This window comes from Diabrotica undecimpunctata, chromosome 9 (assembly GCF_040954645.1).
Source record: "Diabrotica undecimpunctata isolate CICGRU chromosome 9, icDiaUnde3, whole genome shotgun sequence".
In the NCBI taxonomy this organism is placed as follows: Eukaryota; Metazoa; Arthropoda; class Insecta; order Coleoptera; family Chrysomelidae; genus Diabrotica; species Diabrotica undecimpunctata.
The window spans coordinates 105772675-105795445 of NC_092811.1; the positions used below are offsets into that span (position 1 = coordinate 105772675).

The 22771-nt window shown below is 33.2% G+C and overlaps 1 protein-coding gene across 1 annotated transcript in view; it reads right to left on the minus strand.

Annotated features, from left to right (window-relative positions):
- Positions 1 to 22771, minus strand: part of LOC140450374 (uncharacterized) — a 1628978-nt gene that overhangs the window by 959099 nt on the left and 647108 nt on the right. The window contains exon 3 of the mRNA XM_072543970.1: positions 8110 to 8267. Coding sequence (XP_072400071.1) covers positions 8110 to 8267 — 158 coding nt within the window. The remainder of the gene's footprint in view (positions 1 to 8109; positions 8268 to 22771) is intronic.

Consider the following 22771-nt stretch of genomic DNA (forward strand, 5'->3'; position numbering starts at 1 on the left):
TCATTCTCTCTTTTTAACCGTTGTTGGGCGAAAATATTTATCTAGGATTGTCTGGTTAATTTGTTGTAATTTTGCCATTTCGTTATCTGGTTCATTAGCTTTGTCTGTATTTTTTAATTCTTTTTCTATATAGGTTTGTATCTGGTCTTCATTTTTTAATGGTCCTAAATCGTATTTTCTTGCTTTTGCACTCTTTATCTTCTTCTTGAGCTTTAGTCTAATGTTAACTACCAGTGGGTTATGGTCCGACCCGATATCAGCACCAGGATATGTTTTGGCTGATGTTATTGCGTTTCAGAATCTTTTGTTCACCATAATGTAATCAATTTGGTTTCTGATGATGTGATCTGGGGTGTCTTGAGGTAATTTCCACGTATATAATCTCCTAGCTGGTAGTTTAAAGAAAGTGTTGGTGATTACCAGTTGTTCTTCTACAGCGAAGGTGATCAGGCGATCTCCGCGTTTGTTTTGTTCTCCCATTCCAAAGGGTCCTACGGTTTCTCCACATCTACCCTTTCCCACTTTGGCATTTAAGTCTCCTATAAGTATTTTTATTTCGTTTTTGTAAAGTTTTTCCAGGACACTTATTAGTTCCGAATAGAAAGTTTCGATCTCTTTGTCTGATTTGTCTGCAGTAGGTGCATATACCTGGATTATGTTGGTCTTAACAGGGAAGGTGTTAAACTGAATAAGGAGTATTTTCTCTGAGATTGGGACGAAGTTTGTGACGTATTTAGAGATGTTCTTATTCACTATGATACCAACTTCGTTAATATGTAGGTCTTCGCTATTTCCGGAGTAATAAATCTGGTGGTCATGTACTGTGCACTGTCCAGATCCAGTCCAGCGCATTTCACTTACACCTATTATATCGATAGCAAGTCTATCCATTTCCTTAATTGCATTGTGTGTCCTGCCCTCCTCATACATTGTTCTCACATTCCACGTAGCGATCGTAATTGTTGACCTGTGGAGTTTTAAAGAACAGGGATTTCTCTGGTTGACGACCTGGGGAGCCCTGTTATCCTTGTTATATCTCCCCCTGTCGGACCTTGGTAGAGGTAGTTTCCCCTTGCTTTCGTCATCGCAGTGTAGGAGCCATTAAAACTGCTTCAGTCGTGCCTCCTAGTGTCAAATGATGAGCCGGTCCAGGATCCATTCCTATACGCCACAACTTGGTACTGAAAAACTTGGTAAAACAAATGGAAAAGGATAATGCAACCAATGGTCAGAAATACGTATATACGGTTGCCTTCCATCGATATACCTTTTTTGGTTTTTCGTTTTGCGAGACATGCCATTACATTTTACTTTTATTATTCACTAGCATTATCCTATGTGTGTGTGCTCGCATATAGGTTTATGTTTTTGATGATGATTATATGCTTATAATTATTTTTAATACTAATTAATCTGTTATTCCTTTTCTTGTAGATGTCTCTGCCTATCTGCTGCATAGCCCATTTCACTCTGAAAACCTTATTCGCCTTTGTTTTAAGTGGACATACGTCTTTGTTTTGTTAGCTCTTGTGATGGTTTGGTTACGCCATTGAGCAGATTTGCTCGAATGAATATTTCGTAATATCTACATTTATTGTAAAACTACATTTGTTATTAATCTCTATTGATTTCCTTTTCATAATTTTAATTCGTGCCATTATAATCTTGGGGAACAACTTAGTGGTGTGCAAAACATAAGATTTATAGAGGTAATGAATGTGTTGCTTGTGTGAGTCCATTTCAAAAGGTAAAAGAAATAATAAGTTAGACTTACTCACAATCAATTTAATTTAACTAATCGGACGACCGGTTTCGCTTTCTATAATATGCAAAGCATCTTCAGGTCAGTTTTAACTTTGTATCGTGACCTGAAGATGCTTTGCATATTATAGAAAGCGAAACCGGTCGTCCGATTAGTTAAATTAAATTGATTGTGAGTAAGTCTAACTTATTATTTCTTTTACCTTATTTATAGAGGTATTTAGTGCTATTTTTATATTAGAACATTAATTTCATTATTTAATAATTGGTGGGGACAATAAAGTGTTCGACAGTAATTTAAAAATAAAAACCGACCTGTTTCTGAACTTTTCTCGGTATTGACTAGCTACGAAGATATTAGCGCGTCTTAAAACTCTTTTGACAGCATGTACAATATAAAGGTTAGAAATTTTAAATCTATTTTAGCATGTCAAATGTTCAAGTAACGTAAATTTACTGATATAACAACTTCTTTAAAGAATTTCAGTAAAGCAGATAATTTAGCCCTTAACTGCTGTACAAGATATTTAATTGTACTTTGTGTAACACTCAATTATTTTAAAACTCTTAGATGTCTGTCTGTCTTCTCATTTCATCTTTAAACTGACTGAAAATTTCACAATTACCCTATGCTGACGAAAACTTAATCAGATTTTCGAGTTAATTAGGGCGAAATAAGGAAAGCGTATCAAGAATAAAACGAAATGGTCTGGCAGAATGTACTGAAATGAAAACGGTACACTTTTAGAAGAAGAGTATCGGTTATGTGGGTAGCAGCGTATTAGGTTTATCATAAAATATATCAATAAATAGAATTAGAACAGGAATTGTGTGTAGTGTGAAAAAATGCATAAAATGAATCAAATACAGCAAACTGAATACTAAAAATTAGTATTAGATAAAGTATAAAACTTATTAAGAAATAATAACGAAATAAGGAACAAAAACGCCAATTAATTTTATTGAAAAAATATATTTAAACAACTGGAGAGCAACGACACTTCTAAGTGCTACATCAAAATAATAAAATATGAAGATATAGTAGTAACAAACCTAAATTGGACAGCAACTGACGAAAAAAAAAGCGAAATTACGTCTGTATGTTCTTTTTCTACTTCCTCTTTATAAGCAATTATGCTTCTTCAGTTGTAGTAGAAGGTAATTATAGTGACCCGTTTGCCTTCGGAAACCTAATCGCCATTCGGGGTCGGAAGAGACAAGAGTTAGCCAAGAGAGGCTGATAGGAAAGATGCAATAGGCACAAGATCGAAATAGATGGTAAATTATGAGGGAGATCTATGTCCAGCAGTGGATAAGCGAAGATTGAATGATTGGCGGATTAATACCTCTATGAAAGGTTGTCACTCTATCTTTTGCGCGGTCTTCCGATACTTCTTCTGCCGATTGGTGACTTATCTCTTGATATTTTGAGGATACGAGTCTCCTCCATTCTGCTTATGTGGTTATTCCATTCTATTTTGTGTCCATTCATTTATACACTGTACGTAACATTTTCTGCTAATGTCTTTCGATCTCTCAGCGCATTTCCTGTAATTCTTCTTACTACTCTTATCTCTGCAGTTTCCAGTAGACTTTGCGTTGTTGCTATGTCTGGTCTTGTTTCTTAGGCGTATGTCATTATTGGTCTTACACTGGCTTTATAAATTCTTGATATCATCTCGATGTCAATGTGTCTGTTTCGCCATATAGTGTTATTAATTAAGGCATCCTGCGAGTCTATTTGCTGTTTGTACTTGATCTGTCACTTCTTTGTCCAGGTCTTTATAGCTAGACAGTGTAATTCGCAGGTATTTTATTTTTATTACTTGTTCAATACTGATGCCATCAATTTCTATTTTACATCTGGTTGGTTCTTTGCTGACTACTATTGTTTTAGTTTTCTGAGATGAGATAGTCATATTAAATTCCTTTGCTCTTATGTTAAAACTGTGGACCAGTCTTTGCAGACTATCTTCATCTTGGGCTATTAATATCGCGTCGTCTGCGTAACAGAGTATTTTTATTTTTTTGTTTCCCATTCTGTATCCTCTTCCTTTGTTAACGGTTTTGATGATTTCATCCATGATTAAATTGAAGAGCATATGGCTCAATGAATCCCCTTGTCTTATTTCGCTGCCTATTTCTATAGTTTCTGTAAGTTGTCCATCTATTTTGACTTCCATTTTGTTGTTTTAGTAGATGTTATCGACAGTTTTTATAACATTTAGGGAAACATCTCTATTATACAAAAGATGGATTATATCTTTGAGTCTTACTCTGTCAAACGCTTTCTTAAGGTCAATCAGACACAAAAATGCTGGTCTATTATACTCTAGTGATTTCTCAGTAATTTGCTTTATAACGAATATTGCATCTGTACACGATATTCCACTACGAAAACCCTGTTGTTCACCTGCTAAACTTATCCTCTGATTTATTAGCACTTGTAAAATTTAAGTCAGCGTAGTATATAACAAGTTAATACCTTTCTAGTTTTCTGGCTGTTTTTTATCTCCTTTTGTGAATAGTAGAATTAGTTTGCTCGTTCTCCATTCTTCCCGTATTTTATTGTGTTTTATAATTTTATTAATTAATGCTGTTAATTCTTCTGTCATTGCTGATCCACAATATTTCAGTAACTCGTTTGGTATCGAGTCTTTACCTGCTGTTTTTCTATTCTTCAGGTTTTTAAGTATTTTCCGAACTTTTTGTACATTTATATTAAGTTCTTCATTTGTGGTAATTTCTGGTGTTTCCGGTTCTTCCTCTGTATACAGCTTTTTTAGGTAGTCAATCCACGTATCCTTTTGTATGTGTTTTGGTTCTATTAGTTCCTTTAACTCCGTTCTTTGACCTCTTATGAAGCGTCATATTTCCTTTTGCAGACCGTAAAAATCATGTTCAATTTATTTCGAAAGACGTTCCCAGTGATCATTTTTTATTTTTCTTACAAGTGCTTGTGTTTCGTTTCTAATTGTCTTGTAATTAATCTGTATGTTAAGCCAAGTATCTAGGTATAATATTTGACCAGAAGCTGACTTGGAAGCCGCATCTCCAAAAATCACACAGAAGACTGCAATTGCGCTTGGGAATTGCAGTCTTCCATAGATAACTGTGTGGGAAAAAATAAAAGCTTAACCCAAAAATAAATCTTTAGTTTCGTCTTTAGAATACATAAAAATAATAAGGCCGATGATAACCTGATAACCTATGATTTAGGAGCAACCACTGTCAAGATCAATAAGCAGTGAATATTTTTCGCAGATGATTAGGCAGTCGTAGCGAATGATGACGAAGACATAGACTACATGTTTAGAAAACTAAAGAACTAATATGAAAAATAGGGCCTTAGTATGAATATGTCAAGGGCAGAGTATCTTAAAATAGGAGATGATGAAGAAGATCCAGAGTTAGAAATTAGAAACACAAAAACATACAATGAATATAAATATCTCGGATCTATAATATTTAAAGAAGGCACTATCAAAAGAGACATCGAAAACTGAATGCAGCCGTGAAAAAAAGCCATAAACATTCTAAACTCTCTACTATGGTCTAGAGGTATTGAACAATAACCGAAATTGACATTCTATCGAACCTTGGTAGAGCCTATTATGACTTATGTGAACATTTAGGACCGGAATGAAAAAGATTCTATGAATCAATTTCAGTTTAAATTTTATCAAACAAGTTCATCAAAAAGAACAATTACTTAATGTTTGAACCTTTGGACTGTGGAAGTTGTATTAATCTTCACCTGTTAGCTGGCTAACTAGTGACGTCATAATATTATAATATATGATATTTTGGATTGACTTCGCATGCTTTGTTCTTTGTTGACAGATCAATCACTGTTGGGGTGAGTGGTGACTTTAACCACCTTTCCCTTTCATTGTTTGGTTTTTTAACGACAAGCTGTCAACCAAATTTATCACATTTTTTGAATATACCGCCTTATTATATAGAGGTTGGTAGGTTGCCTTGCTGTTTTTGTCACTCTGACCTCAAGGTCACTTCTCTTCACGTGTTTGCGTGGGTGTTAAACCTGTAAATTCATTTATCGGCGAGACTCAGTAAGCTAAAGACTGGTTACTTCATTTTATCTTATTACTATTAATCTTAAATAACTTATAATGTTACCTAAAGTTAAAATTAAAATCTAATTTATTAAATAAATTTGTTGGAAGTGCATTCGTATGATCTTTTTAGTTCTTTACACTTTAAAATAAACCTTAATGTTTTTTACTTAAGTTTTTATAATAACTTTTTTATACATGTATGTTTATCACATGTTCTCTTGCTGTGCTAATTTTGTTAAATTGCAAACTATACCTAGTTTCAATTAATTATTTTATACAACGTTAACTCTGAATGTCCAGTTTCGTAAGTTTTTTCATATTTTTAACATCATTGACTGCTACATGTCTTTGTAAGGTAACACACTTTTGTTGTAACTTCTCTATGGATGTTTGGTTTCATATTGTTCTTTTTAGATGAACTGATGATGCTTTCTGAGCAGAAAGCGAAACGTCTTCAATAAATAGATGAAGTAGCCACCTTCTTTGTCTTTTATTTCTCCACTTTGACCGAAAAACCCACCACTCTTCGAGTGTACCTTAGTTTATTTTGGATTGACGGTCGTACTCCTTTTCTCTATGTATATATATATATATATATATATATATATATATATATACAATGAACCAGAAGTATTTGCTGACAACGTAAGGAAGTAAACGTGAAATATTGGGTTTGCAGTAATAAAAAATGAAACGTGTACTCTTATAAATCTTTAATCCAAGCTTTCGGACATTGGTTATGTCCTTCATCAGGGAGAAACTTAATGAGGTTGTATCATCAATGATGATATATAATGTTGATAAAATTTATCAGTCTGTCATCTTTGTTAAATATGAAACCTCTTCCTATATTTAAAATTCCAAAAATTACTTCACATTCACAACACGTAATTATTATAAACACATTCATGACATTGTTATTCTTAATTTTATTCTATCGCAATTAGTTTCTGTCACGACAATCCAGTCCACATTCGACTAAGAAGTTATTATACATATCTGCCAATTGTTATTTGAATTATAATCTTTTACTTTACATATTTAAAAATATTTAAATATATTGCAATTTTCGGTATTTTAAATTAAATATTAACAAGCGACCTCACAAGTTTTACATAAAACATCCAGTCTGGGGTATTGTTCCTGTATCATAAATGCAATTGAATAAAGGAGCAAATATTTCTTCTTTGTTATTCTCCAATATTATTGGTTCTTCTCGTATGCCATTAAAAAGTATTTTGATATAGTTTTCCCATTCTTTGAGTTTATCTTCAGTCGATTCTATCAGTTTTCCATCTGTGTTTAGTATGGTGTGTAAGGTTGTTTTCTCGGCAGTCGATGAGAACTGCCTAACCTTTTTATGTAAATTAAAAAAATATGCCTTTGTTGCAGTTTCCTTATTTTGACGCATTTTGGTTCCAGTCATTTCTCTTTTGCCTCGATTATTTTTTTTTAATATTTTATTTAGTTTTTTATATTCTTCATCCTACTTTTCATCATCGTTATCTTTTTCTTTGAATTTTATTCGTTTCTCCATTAATTGTAAAATTTCTTCTGTCATCCATTACTATTTGTTATTTCTGGATATTGCCTTTAGGTGTTTTTCTATTACGTTGTTCCTTTGCTCGTTAATAATTTTTCACAGAACTTTTACTTCATCGGACACGGTAATTCTATAGTGGTCAATATTTCCTAAATTTTTGTTTAAATATTTGTGTACTGTCTGTTCTTGTATGGTGTAGTTTTTCAATAATTGGAGGTCTAGTTTGTTTTGAGGTTTTCGTTTCTTTATTAGTTTCTCTCTTGCGCGTACTTCTATATCAACAGGATTATGATTGGAAATTAAATGGAATATAGAGTAAATAAAAAAGATAATTTTATTATTGGTATAATCGTTGAAAGTATAGTTATAACTTTTATCTCAAAACGTACTGATGACTAATAAAAACATAAATGCAGATGTATTTTAGGAATGAGTTGTTCAAAATGGATTCCGGAAGTGACTGTCATGGTTACGGACAATTCAAGTAATAAATTACATCTTATAGATTACAAGAAGCGTTACTAGCAAGTAGGCGGCTTAAGACTAAAATCGCTACTTTCCCATTAATTATTTTGTTTTTAATATACTTTTTATTTTGTTTTCTAATGTCCTAATTATCTTATATTTTTTACCTTAAAAGCTCGATTACTATACAAACATCTTTTAATTTACTGTAAATTTGTGGCTCGATAACCATCCAAAAATGCAACGTTAATAACCACTTACCGGCTAGTCGTCCGTATCGTTGGAACATCCTTTCAACATCCGTTTTTGAACATTGGAAGGTATTTAGATTGCCAACGAACACTCGAGAATTTACCGCTTGAGGATCTTGCGAGTTTGTTTGGTTTCCCACTTTACTCAACTTCATTTTAGCCGACTGCCTGAAAAGAACAAATTGTCTGGTTAATTACTGATCTTAACATCGTTTAAGTATGTTAAGTAAACAATGTGTTTAATTTTACAAATTATTTTTTAATTAGGATTATTAATACGAAAATGGATATTTTATACAGACAAGTATTACACAATATATAAAAAAAACGGTTATACCAGTTAATGTTATAAATTTTTGACATTATGGAACACAAAGTGCCCACTTAAACTCTTTTTTTCATCATTTATATAGTCATATAGCCACCTGTTGTTGAATATGATTCCAATGTTATAATTCCAGAGCTTTCGTGATCGTGCCACTGATCGTCTTCTACTTGGGAGGTGTTTTTTAATAATCTATGCTGTCATTCTGTCTATATGGTTTTTCCATTTCAATCTTATTTTTTACTTTTTACCCACTTATTATTGTCTTATTATTTATTATAGTCAATTTATATATAATTTATATTAAATTTGGAACTAGATTTTATTATCCATGAAATCAACGTTTCGGCAGGAAACCCTTAATATATAGGGAATTATATATAATTATATATTTTATAATCCTTTATCAAGATTATAAAATGTACAAGTTTAGGAACACAAAGTTATTGTAGAATATTTTAAAAACTTGCCCAAACATAAATCGGGACACTGACATTAATGAATTGACAGAAGTAAAAATTAATGTCTGATATCTTCTGGTTTACTGTCATTCTTCTTCTAAATGTACCTATCTTCTATGTTGGCGACCACATTGACCCATCTTCTTCTATTCACAGCAGCTCGAAATGGATCAGTTGACGTTAGACCAGCCCACTTCCTAAGATTGGTCAGTCAAGATATACGTCTACGTACTGGGGCCCCTTTTACTCTCAATCTTGCCTTGTAGAATCAACTGTAGAAGTCAGTATTTAATATTGATGTGGCCGAAGTAAGCCAATTTTCTGTTTTTTACGATGTTATTAATTTCTTTCTCTTTTCTTAGCCTCTGGAGAATAATTATGTAACTTGTGTGGTGTATATATGAGACACAACATACATCAGTAACACCACATTTCAAATGCCTCCAATCGTTTTATTGCATCTTCTTGTTGCATATAATTCATGTTGATAAGTTGCAGTGAATCTTCCTAAGGCTGATAAAACAGCTGATGGCTTTTTATTAATACGAGTTTTTATTTCGTAGCTGTGATCCCAAGTATCCTTAATATTGCAGCTCAAATAGCTTATTTTTTCCACTCTTTCTAATAATGTATCGCCTATTGTAATTTGAGCATTTATGTTGATGTACTTGCTAATGATCATTATTTTTGTCTTCTTGCAATTTAGTTTTAGGCCGTATTTGTTACATATCTCTACCACCATTCTGTGGAGCCACTGCGCACTATCTGCCAGCAACACGGTATCATCTGCATATCTAATATTGTTTATAAGTTGGCCATTTACAGCAATCCCATCTTCTGATTCGTCCAAGGCCTCTATGTTTTTAGAGTATATGTTAAATAATGCCGGTGACAATATGCAACCCTGTTTAACTCGTTTTGTGACTATGAAGATCTTAGACAGTTCTTTTATAATCGCACTGTTGCGCTTTTTGTTGGAGATATCAGTCTGAGATCAGTGCTATATCCTTACCATCGAGTCCTGATGTTTTTAGGATATCGATTAGTTTCTCATGTGGGACTTAATCAAATGCCTTCTCGAAATCAATGAAACGTGCATTTACATCGCAGTTGACATCTCTGGCTCTCTTTATTAGAACTTGAAAACTAAAAAGTGCTTCCCTTGTTCCGAGTTCTGCTTTGAATCCAAATTGAACAATCAGGTGTTCTTCAAATTTGGTGTATATGCGAGAGTGAATGATAATAAGGAGTACTTTAGATACATGGCTCATCAAACTAATTAATCTATGTTCTTCACATTTTCTAGCGTTGGCTCTTTTAGAAAGTGGAATGAATGTTGATAGTAGCCAGTCTTTTGGTAAGTAACCAGTCTCGTAGATGTTGTTGAATAGCTTTGTAAGAGCTGGGATTTGGTGTGCCTCTAATAGCGTTAAAATCTCCCCATGCATCTCATCAGGTTCTGGTGATTTCTCATCTTTAATCTGGTTAATGGCCATAGTTACTTCTTTGTTTATTATTTCTGGGCCGTAGAGATTGTTTATTTAATTTGGACTTCGTGCTGCATCTTCGAATAAATCTTGCATATATTCTTTCCATCTTTGTAATTTATTTTCAATGGTATTTATATATTCAAGGGTATGTATATTTCTGGTATTCTGTACCTCTTTAATTTTGTTGTGCATATGGAAATCGTCATGTTTGCATTGTAATGTTTCAATTTCCGTACATTTCTTCGTCAGCCATGCTTCTTTTGCTCCTTTTTTCTCCTTGGTATAGTCTTATGAAACCTTTTGTGTTCGTTGTCATTTCTACCTTTTAATTTTCTTCGCTGTTGCATCATCTGCAATATTTTATCTGTCATCCATTCTTCAGCTGTAGTATCTTTAACTATTTTCGCACAATTCTTATTAATCTCTGTTTTTACTTTTTTCTGGATGTCATTTTCTTTTAGCAGTAGTAGTAGTATTATATCTATCTTGGGCCTAATTTTCTTAGGAATTATTTTGAGTCGTATGCTGATATTGGCAACCAATAGACTATGATTTGATAAGACATCTGCGCCTGGATATGTTTTTGTTAAGGTGATAGAATTTCTAAACCTTTTATTTATAATCCACAAGGAAACTAAGTTCCTGTAGCTAGCTGTATACCATGTATCATAAAAAGTTTTTGTTAACATCCTTTATAAAAGGCATATACTCGTAAATTAAAAAACCCAAACGGGCTATGTCACGAAGACAAAACGTTTTCGGAATCCATATTCCATCATCAATGTCTAGGTGTACATGTTTTGAGCCACTAAATATCTGGGTAAAAACCCGTTAAAAGTTATATGTTATATTAAAAGGCGACTTCTTCTGGTTGGATTCTGTTTCCTTCCATCGTTAGTTTTACTATTGGTGGGTTTTAAATTGAGTCTTCTCCATGATAAATCGAGTCTTCTCCATGTTGATTTTTAATTTCCATTTCCCTGTATAATTCCGATTTTTTCCTAAGTGGTCTTCTTATCTCTTGACTCTTCTTCTGTCTTTTTTTTTTCTACGCTGTAAATTGCCGTATCATCCGCTTAGAAGGCTGTATTTGCTTTTGTATCTGTGGGCAAATCTGAAACAAATATATTATATGGAATAGGCGATAAAATGATTCCCTAAGATATTTTTTCCTGAAATTCTTGCACGCTGGACATCTTTTGGTCAGCTGAAACCTAAAATGTTCTGTTGCATAAATGTGCGTCGCAAGTCAAGAATGACCATTCCTGTTTTCTGGTTGCTATTGAAGCAGATGTAGAATAATTGCACTAATATTTTGGTTGACTGTTCTTTCAGGGAAATATTATGAATATCTTCCCCTTCCTGGTGCTCAGTTTTCTTTTAGTTTTCTTATTTTTTATGTTGTAGTATCGGTCACACTAAATTTATCGACTGCTCCTTTGGTGAGGTTTCTAAACCCCACTACCTAGACACTTTGAACGGATCCGTGATGATAACTAAATAAATCTTTCAATAATTTGGTTTTATTATAGTAAAGAGATCGGTTAAGAAGGTTGTGAAATCGACAAATTCTTCGCAAAATGTTCGCAATGCGCTCGCCCTATTTTCAATCGTTCTTTGTTTCATTTTGTTTATAAACTAGTTTTTTCCATTGTTGTTTACTTTGGAACTCTCGGAGTTATAGCTGATGAGTAATACATTATTGCCCATAATCCCGTTCGATTATGTTTAATAACAAAATGTACAGTAATAGAGATATTGCTTGTTAGCCATATATAAATATATTTATTAATCCAGTTCGAATTAATGCAACGCCATATTTCCCCGTTGAATACCAAGCCACCGTATTGTTGACAAATAATATAAAATATTGGGTTTTGCATAATAATGATATCATAACACAGATAACGTTGTATTGTTGCCCGCCCTCATTTTTTATTATTTGTGGAGGTTACAAATTGTGTTTATATTCAAAGAAAACAAACAAAATTTGTTTAAACAGATCAATGTGATATAGGCGCATTGAAAAAATATTAAAAATGCATTTATTTGAGATAAAACTGGTGTTGGTATGTTAATGTTTAAAAATATTGTTGTTTGTATTCGGTATTCAATTTTTACGAAATATCTACATAATATTTTTAATGAAAAATGGTTTATATTAAATATTCAAATCAAAATTTGCATAGTTATATACAAGAATAATTCAGTAGCATTTTAGCAGTATGTGTATTTGGTATATATATATATATATATATATATATATATATATATATATATATATATATATATATATATATATGTATGTATATATATATATGTATGTATATATATATATATATATATATATATATATATATATATATATATTATTATCTCCAACATGATCTCAACCTCTCACGTAATATTTTTGTTGAAAATTCATATCCTCTAAGACTGATTAATAAATTAATTTTTAATGTTCACTTTGTTAATAGAAACAACAGACTTACTATGTCACAATCAGTGCCCTCAGCACAAAATAATTCTGCTCCAACAAGTGTGTATTTTTATGCCCTTCCATATATTCCAAAACTAACCGTTGAACTCACTAAGATTTTTAAAGACTTTAAGAATATCAAAATAGCTAACAAGAACATCAAAACCATACGTCAGCTGTATAGCAAAATAAAACAACCCCTAACCACTCTAGAGACTACAGATGTTGTAGACCATAAGATAGATTTCAACAATGTAAAAATATTAGCCAGAGAAAAAAATAAATTTAAGAGAACTTTCTTAGAGATGGTACATATCAGCAAGAGTGATAATAACAATCTTAATAAGAGATCTGAGATCCAGAATCTTAGCAAAATTTACAATTTTATATTGACTTTTGACTGAGCTATTTTGCATCTCAGAGTTTTCTTTGTTTCTTTTCTTTTTTTTTTTAATTTCAGTATTAATTGAATACTTGTGATCAAACTTCAGTTACTAATTTATTTTTTTGTTTTGTTTGAGTTATTATTTTTTCTAAACCTATTTACTAAATACTATTTTCTTTCGTTTGCTTATGTTATAAATAACATTTTTAATTTCCCGCTTATCTTTAAGTTGGTAATACAGTTGGTAGTACTCAAAATTCATAAACAGTATTTTGTGAGACGTTATTTTCAAAGTTGTTTTTTGTATTTTCTCCTAACTATTTAAAAAATAATTGTCCACCCACTTTCTCTTTCTGCTCGTGAAATGTGACTGAAATCAAACCTGCAGCGACGACTGTTTTAACATGTCGTCCTTCATTTTGTTTTTTACTTTTAACGTATTTAGTAATTTTTAAAGTGTTCTTTTAACAGTACCTTTTTTAAGTTTAGTTGCAACTTCAGTATTATCATGTTATTTAACGTTGTTGTTTATGCCACGAATCTTACATTCGGGTAAGTTTTTTATAGTTTTTTATAGCCTTTTTTTGGTACCATTCAAATTGTTACATCATAGTAATTTTCTTTGTAGACCTTGATAAAGGTGGCAAAAAACCACCGAAAGCTTGGATTCAGAATAAATAGTACGCCTTAGCAAAGCTCTGTTTTTATTGACTACCACACCCAAAAAGAAAAAAGTATTTACATATATTTTTTCCAAACTAGTCAAAAAACTTTGGACTACTTTTTCTTATATATATCATCCTAGTCATTGACAGTTTGGTAGATGTGTTGCGGTTCACCATTGATGAACCACATTGATGAACTACTTTTATGTGAAGGAAATGTATACATTTCCCAGATGATCTTGGGCAAATAAGAAATTTAAATTATGACGATCAACACGCAAGCGCAATGCCTTTGTTTACCTCGTGCGTAATCAGTCTTTAGTCTGCAGCAGTCTGCAGTATTTATCGAGACATCAAAAGTACTTCTATGCTGATTTGACATGTGTTCGTGTTTTTTAATTAACATTAATGTTACCCTTATCTTTGAAGTGATTTTTTTTACCGACATAACGTTTTGTGTTAACCTACCTACATACAAAACTGTACCTTACATTATCCTAGAACTGATTATTTTTTATTTAACAATGGAAGAGCGTTTTAATACAAAAGTAATTTAATTTAATAATACAAAAGTTTAATAAACAATGTACATCTAAGTAAATCTAAAACTACTAGTAAAATACCAGATCATTACAAGCCGTTGAAAAAGTATGATGTCATAAAAGTTGGAAAGACTGCAAAACCGATTTGCCCCTTAAGTAAAGATGAACAGAATTTTATGTTCATTTGGAAAAACTCTTTAAATTGATGACAGGACGGGATGATTGACGGAGCACATAAATCTATTGGGCATGGAGGTAGAACAAGAAAGTTGAAAAGATTGCAACGTAAGTACAAGAACATAACTGTAGAAATCATAACTATGTATTTGGATCTGTGTGAAACTTGCCAGAAAAAATCTTAAGTTCCCAAAAAAAGTTTAGTAGTGAAACCTATACTGTCAAAAAAATGAATAGTAGATGTCAAACAGATTTGATAGATATGCAAGCCTAAGCATTTTTGTCCATCAAGATTACTTAACAAAATTTGTACAATTACGACCGTTAAAAACTAAACGTGTAGGAGAAGTTGTATCAGTTTTCTTGAGATATTTTGTCCTTTTTGAGCTCTTAGCATTCTACAAAGCGACGATGGACGAGAATTCTCCAACAGAATTATAAAAGAACTGTGCTCCATGCGGAAAGATTTGGAGATAGTACACGGAAGCCAAGACAGAGTCAGTCACAAGGATCTGTTGAACGTGCGAATCAAGACATCGAAAATGTGGTGAGTTTATAGTTGGAAAGCAACCAAACAAAGAAGTGATCAGAGGGTCTTCGATTTGTACAATTCGTCAAAAACCGAGCTTACCATTCTGATATCAAGTGCAGTCTTTACGGGGCTATGTTTGGGGTTCCTGCCAAAATTAGTTTGAAAACTTCATCTCGGCCAGAAGATGCTCTAGAAAATATTTCGACTAAAAAAGATTTGGAAGCGTTGGTGGAACAAATAGAAGAAACCCAGTAAGGTTCTGATTCTACAGAACAGTAGATGTCCAAGATGTAATAGTAACCAACATTGCATTTAAGACAGTAGACGATTATACCTAGGAAAAAAAATAAAAAAATCTGGCTCCATACTACCAGAAATAAATTCCAGTAGAATTAAACTGGCTTGGGCATCTTTTTGTATAAAATCTGAAATATTTAAATCCTGAATGCCGCTTCACTGAAATAAAAAAACATTCACTGAGTGTGCACTACCAATCATGACATACGTCTGCTAAACTTGGACACTAAAGAAGGAAATAATAGCGAAACTTCAAGTCACTTATAGGCTAATGGAGCGACGCATGTTAAAACTAGCAAAGAAAGATCGCAAAAGAATAGAATGGATCAGACAGAAAACCTAGGTCGCCTACATAATCCACAGAATCAAATCTCCAAAATGGCAGTAGGCGTGACAGTTAGCGAGAAAAACTGATAATAGATAGTCCACTAGAATTACACTATGATAAAGAGGAATTAAGAAACCAACACGACGCCGACACCCAAACTTTTTTTCTGACACAAAGAAAAAAGAAGATACAACATTGCTCAGAGAAGCGAGTACTAGAGAATCGTAGGCAGAAATAAAAAATGATTATATAAGAGATGCTTCACAATCAGTAGAATACGCTGAGAATGATGATGTTGATGATATAAAGTCTGCATAATCCATTTTTTCTGTGAGTGCAAACATATTTTATAAACTATATTTAATGTATTATTGTCAATATTATGGCCAATAAGGAACATATTTACATTAGCGCCGCTAATAATCGAGGAAATCATAAAAAATCTGAAAAACAACAAATCCCCTGGAAGCGATAACATAACAGCAGAGATGATGAAATATGGTGGAAAACTGCTAAATAATTGGATATACAAGATCATAAATGAGATATGGATAAAAGAAGGAATACCAGAAGATTGGAAGGAAGCCATTATTTGCCCATTACACAAAAAAGGAGACAAAACAGAATGCAGTAATTACAGAGGAGTAGCGTTACTAAATACCGTATATAAAATCCTATCAAAATCCATAAAAGATAAGCTAGAAAAAGAAGTTGAAAATATAATAGGCGAATATCAGTGCGGATTTAGACGAGGGAGAAGTTCAACGGACCAAGTATTCATAATCAGAGAATTACAGGCAGAAAGCTATGAACACACCTTACCAACGATAGCGCTATTCATCGACTTCCAGCAAGCATACGATAGAATAAAAAGGAAGGAATTAAAAGAGACCCTTGAGGAACTGGGAGTTAGCAGAAAGTTGCTTAACATGATACATCTTACTTTAGAGAATACAGAAAACGGAGTCAAAATTTATAGTAAACGAAGGATTAAGGCAGGGCGATCCTTTGTCATCATTACTCTTCAATTTATGCCTAGAAAAAATAATGCGAGAAGCGAAAATCAATAGAGAAGGACTCCTATATCATAAAAGACACCAAGTTTTGGCATTTGCAGATAATATAGTGTTGCTGGCAAGAGGAAAAAAAGAGCTACAGGAGATAGTACAGAGAATAGTAAAAGCAGCAAAGATAATGGGACTTTACATAAATGAAACTAAAACAAAATGTATGCAGTGGACAGATGATCAGTTCAGAGATGGAAAAAAGTTTAAAGTAGAAGTAGAAGAAAGATTATCATATGAATTCGAAATGGTAGAAAGATTTACATACCTAGGTACAATAATATCACGTAAACCTAACATTAAAGAAGAAATACAAGCTAGAATAATGGCAGGCAATAGAAGTGTACATGCTCTTAGTGGAATGTTGAAAAGCAAGTTTTTATCAAGAAAGGCAAAAATACAGTTATACAAAACAACTACACAACCAATAGTAACGTACTGCAGTGAGACATGGACAATGACAAAAAATGAACAAAATTTACTGGAGAGATGGGAAAGGAAAATCCTGAGGAAGATATATGGAGGAATAATAAGGGACGGTTTATGGATAAGAAGATCAAATGATGAGTTAAAGAAATTATATAATCAACCTAACATAATAGGAGTCATAAAGGCACAGAGACTAAGATGGCGAGGTCACCTAGAGAGGATGCCGAACACGAGGACTTCAAAAAGGGTACTAAACTACACTATAACTTTAAAAAAGAGAAAAGGAAGGCCAAAAAATAGATGGAATCAGGAGGTAGAAAAAGATATGGAAGAAATTGGACTAGAAGACCAGAAAAAAAAATGAATAACAAGAAGGAATGGAGAAAAATCACATATCGAGCCAGAGAAGATCTCAGTACATAAAGGAAAGCGAAAATGAAGAAAAAACAAACTTTTTAAGCCATGGGCCTCTAAGGCCTTTAGTGCTATTGTATATTTATATATATATATATATATATATATATATATATATATATATATATATATATATATATATATATATATATATATATATATATATAATAATCGATTTCATTATTTTCGACGATACGTGATTGACCAGTGATTCCGGCTACTTTTGATCAGTTATGACGTGACTTCGGATAAACAATTACAGTATCTATTTGTTAGGCGAATTTGTTTGTCTGCTGTGTCATAAAATTATAACTGTAATGTTTGGCAGTGGAGGAACGGGAATGTTAACGTACTTCTGTTGTGACTTAGCATTAGCAATAGTTCATAGTTCGTTGAATTGCTCGTCTGTTGTAAGGTATTTATTTAAGAATTTTATTTTGAGCTACAGCACATTTCTTTATCGTTTTGTTACCATCTCCGAAAAAATAAAAAATATTGTGTTCACGATTATTCAAATCTTAGAATTCATAAGTAAAATTTAAAATGGTGCTTCGCTTAAACTTATATTCTTTCAGTATAGGTATAGGTTAATAACCAATATACAAGAAATGCAAAGATTAAATGTCGACATTCTAGGCATTAGTGAAGCAAGGTGGCCAAATTCTGGCAGTTTTTCGACAACAAATGGCATGGTATATTACTCCGGAAACAGTAGTACCCAACACAGACACGGCGTAGCAGTTTTCGTATCTAAGTCTATGATGCAGTCGGTCATTAATTTTACTTCAGTATCAGATCGGCTCTTATTTCTTCAATTACAAACAAACACAAGTAAACTAAATATCATACAGATCTATGCACCTACTGCAGATAAATCCGAGGACGAAATTGAACAATTCGACTAAGAAATCAATCAAGTATTAAAATCGACGAAACCACGAGACATTACCGTAATTCTAGGTGATTTTAACTCAAAAATTGGTAAAGGAAAAAGTGGAAAACATGTAGGAGAATAGGGACTCGGTAAAAGAAATGAACGAGGTGACAGACTACTTCAATTCTGCCAGGAGAATAAGATGATTGCATCTAATACATTCTTCAACTTACCAAAGAGAAGACTTTATACGTGAAAATCACCCGAGGACAATGGCGAAAGAATAATTCGAAACCAGATTGATTTTTTACTGATAAACGAACGATACAGAAACTCCTTAAAATCCGTTAAAGCTTACCCAGGCGCAGATGTCTTTTCAGACCATAACCCTCTAATAGCGCAAATGAGTATTAAACTAAAAAGATTGGAGCAGAAAAGAAGAGCAAATCAGATAGACGTCAGTCATTTATGTAACCTGGAGGTAAAGGAGAAACTGCAAAAATGTATTAATAATAATTTCAAAATACTTCATGAAAAAGAAACATCTCAGCCAACGAACAACATAGATAAAAAATGGCAAAACGTAAAAATGGCGATAACATGTCATGTGAAGAAAATTCTGACTAAAGAAAAACCAAAAATAAAGCAAAGGTGGATGACTGATAAGATCTTTCTTCTCATGGACAATCGGAGAATAATGTAAGGAAAAAACGAATAAAGGTATAAACAAATACAGAAAGAAATCAAAATAGAAATCAGAATAGCAAAAGAAGATTTTTATAAAAGAAAATGTGAAGAAATAGAGCAATTGCAGGCAAAACATGATATTTTTAATGTATATAAAAAAGTGAAAGAACTTGCAGGTACACAAAAACGTAAGCAGCCAAATACCCTGTATAATGTCAACGGAAACATAATAACAGATCTAGAAGAACAGTTGAAGACATGGAAAAACTATATTGAAGAACTCTTTGCAGATGATAGACAACAATCTGAGCTAAGTAACATACAAGGAGACGAAGGTCCAGAAATAATGGAAGAAGAAGTAATGTACGCACTAAAAAGAATGAAAAATGGTAAAGCCCCAGGTCCAGATGAAATACCAATGGAAATCCTTAAACTAATAGAAAAAGACTCGATTCACATTTTAGTTAAACTTTTCAATAGCATTTATACATCAGTAAAAATACCACAAGAATGGCTTTTATCCACCTTTGTTACTATACCAAAAAAGATAAATGCCAAGCAATGCAGTGATTACCGTACAATCAGTCTGATGAGCCATGTACTGAAAATATTTCTGAAAATTATACACTCTAGAGTACACAGAAAACTGGAAATGGACATCAATAATACCCAGTTTGGATTCCGAAATGGACTTGGAACAAGAGAGGCGTTGTTTGCACTGAACAATGCTTGAATGTCTCAAAGATGTCTTGACATAAATCAAGATGTATTCATGTGTTTCATAGATTACAACAAGGCCTTTGATAAAGTGCGGCATGATCACCTAATCAGACTCCTGACAGAAAAGAATTTTAGATAAACGAGACATCCGACTAATAGCAAATATGTACTACAATCAGAAAGCAGTAGTGAGAGTAGAGAATAATACCACTGAAGAAATTGAAATAAAGCGAGGTGTGAGACAAGGGTGTATACTGTCACCAACCCTGTTTAATCTCTATTCCGAAGACGTAATGAATAGAACACTCTCTGAGCAATCCGTAGGTATTAAAATAAATGGTGTTAGATTAAACAATCTGAGATTTGCCGACGACACCGTTCTGATCGCAGAAACACTTGAAGAGCTACAGACATTGGTAAATAAGATAGCAGACTGCAGCGAAGAATATGGACTATCTTTGAACATAAAGAAAACTAAATTTATGGTAATATCGAAATCAACACAAAATGTCCAAAATTTATATTTACACAATGAAATTATCGATCGAGTTAGCAAATACAAATATTTAGGCACTTTTATAAATGAAGATAACGATAGCTCAGCAGAAATCAAAATAAGAATAGAAAAAGCCAGATCCATATTCACTAAAATGAAGAGAGTGTTCTGCGGAAGAGATTTGAGCCTTGAAATGAAACTTCGCCTGATAAGATGTTACGTACTTTCTGTGCTGTTCTACGGAATGGAGTCATGGACGTTGAAAAAGATCGATACCAAAAAATTAGAGGCATTTGAACTGTAGATGTATCGCAGAATCCTGAGAATATTATGGACCGAGAGAGTCACAAATGTCGAGGTCTTGAGAAGAATGAATAAAGAAAAGGAAGTCATATTTACGATCAAAAAACGAAAACTGCAATACTTGGGACACATTACAAGAGGCGAAAGATATGAACTGCTTCGAATAATTATGCAAGGGAAAATAGCAGGAAAAAGGTCCATAGAAAAAAGACGAAACTCCTGGCTAGAGAATCTACGGGAATGGTATAGCTGTAGCAGCAACGAATTGTTTTGGTCAGCAGTTTCGAAAATACGTATAGCCCTGATGATCGCCAACCTTCGGAACGAAGATGGCACTTGAAGAAGAAGAAGAATAACCAATCCGAGACATTTTAAAACAACAAGACAAACTTTTTTCATTTGCGTAAATGTGAGAAAGCTCTTCTGCCACGAAGAAAACAAAAAACTATGAAAACCTTTTCTTGAAATTTTAAGGCGGATTTCCACTACTTATGTACTTGGCAAACATTTGTCACTTGCCTATATTTGCCATGTGGGAGTGGTTCACTCAACCATTACTTGTACAATTATTTGTCACATGCGAAATTCCGCCGGTTCTCGTAAAAAATGTCGCGAGGCAAAGGGATTTTAATTATTTGCGTGTTGGAGTTGTCGTACTTTCGTGTACTGTCGATTTCGGCAGTGCTCTGTGTTTGGCTTCCATGGCGCAAGCCTGGTCTGTTTTTAATGTTGTTAATTCTAGCGTTTTTTTTTTTAAATAAAATAGTGTCAAGAAGCGGTTTTTGAATTTTTCGATCTCTATAAAAAGGAGCCAATTATATGGCAACCTTGGTATCCACAAGATAAAAATAGAAATTTTAATAGCGATGCCTGGCTTTGCATCAAAAATAAAATAAAAATCGAATGTACGAATGTGCCGATTTTACTATCCACGATGAAAACAAAATAAATATGGAAGGCCTAGAAGCAAAGAAGCCTACTGTACATAATATACCAAGTACTCAAGCACTGTCGTACCTGGTAAAGCCGGATTCTCACGAGTGGCGTATTTGACAAATACACCAATACTGGTGTACTTGGCGAGTCGGCCAATATAATTTTGTCCTTTACAACTAAACCGTTCACACGGCGTGTACGATTAACAACTGCCCCAACAACAAATATGCCAGTAAACTATTAAATATTCAGGCTTCTAAATACGAAATGAATAGTAGCAGCGATCTAAAACAACAATGTTTGGACGCGTCGTGTGAATACAAACACAAATATAGACCAGTACAGACTTGTCAAGTGTACGCGACACTGGCGATCCCTTTGACTTGTAGAGATTTTACCGACAGGCGACGGGAAAACGGCCAGCACGCGCGAGTGACAAATAATTACTCAAGTAAACCATTCACATGACATAACAAGTATAGGCAATTGACAAATATTGGACAAATATACCAGTCGTGAGAATCCGGCATAAGTTAAATACTCTAGTAATAGGAGGGCCATACTTGAAATAAAGTTCGAAACTTGGTGTATTTGGCAAGGATGCAAATATTGGCATACTACACTGAAGTAGAACTAAGTAGTACTGCACCGAGAGGAAACTCAACAGACGAGGAAGCTGAATCATTTTACGAGGATCTGACAACAGCAAGGAACCAAGAAAAATCACACTTCGTAATAATCACAGGAGATTTTAATGCAAAAATTGGAACAAAAGAAGAGGGCGACACACAATATATCGGTCGCTTTGGGCTGGACAACAGGAACGAAAGGGGTGAGATGTTGTACAACTTCTTAAACAACGAAAATTAATTTTGTCTCAACACTTTCTTTAAAAAATCTAAACAACGTAAATGGACATGGATCAGCCCAGACAAGAAAACCAAGAACGAAATAGACTATATACTCTCCAATAACAAAAACATATGCACCGACGTGACAGTACTAAACAAATTCTATACCGGAAGTGACCATAGATTGGTTAGAGCGAATATTAAAATACAGACGAGA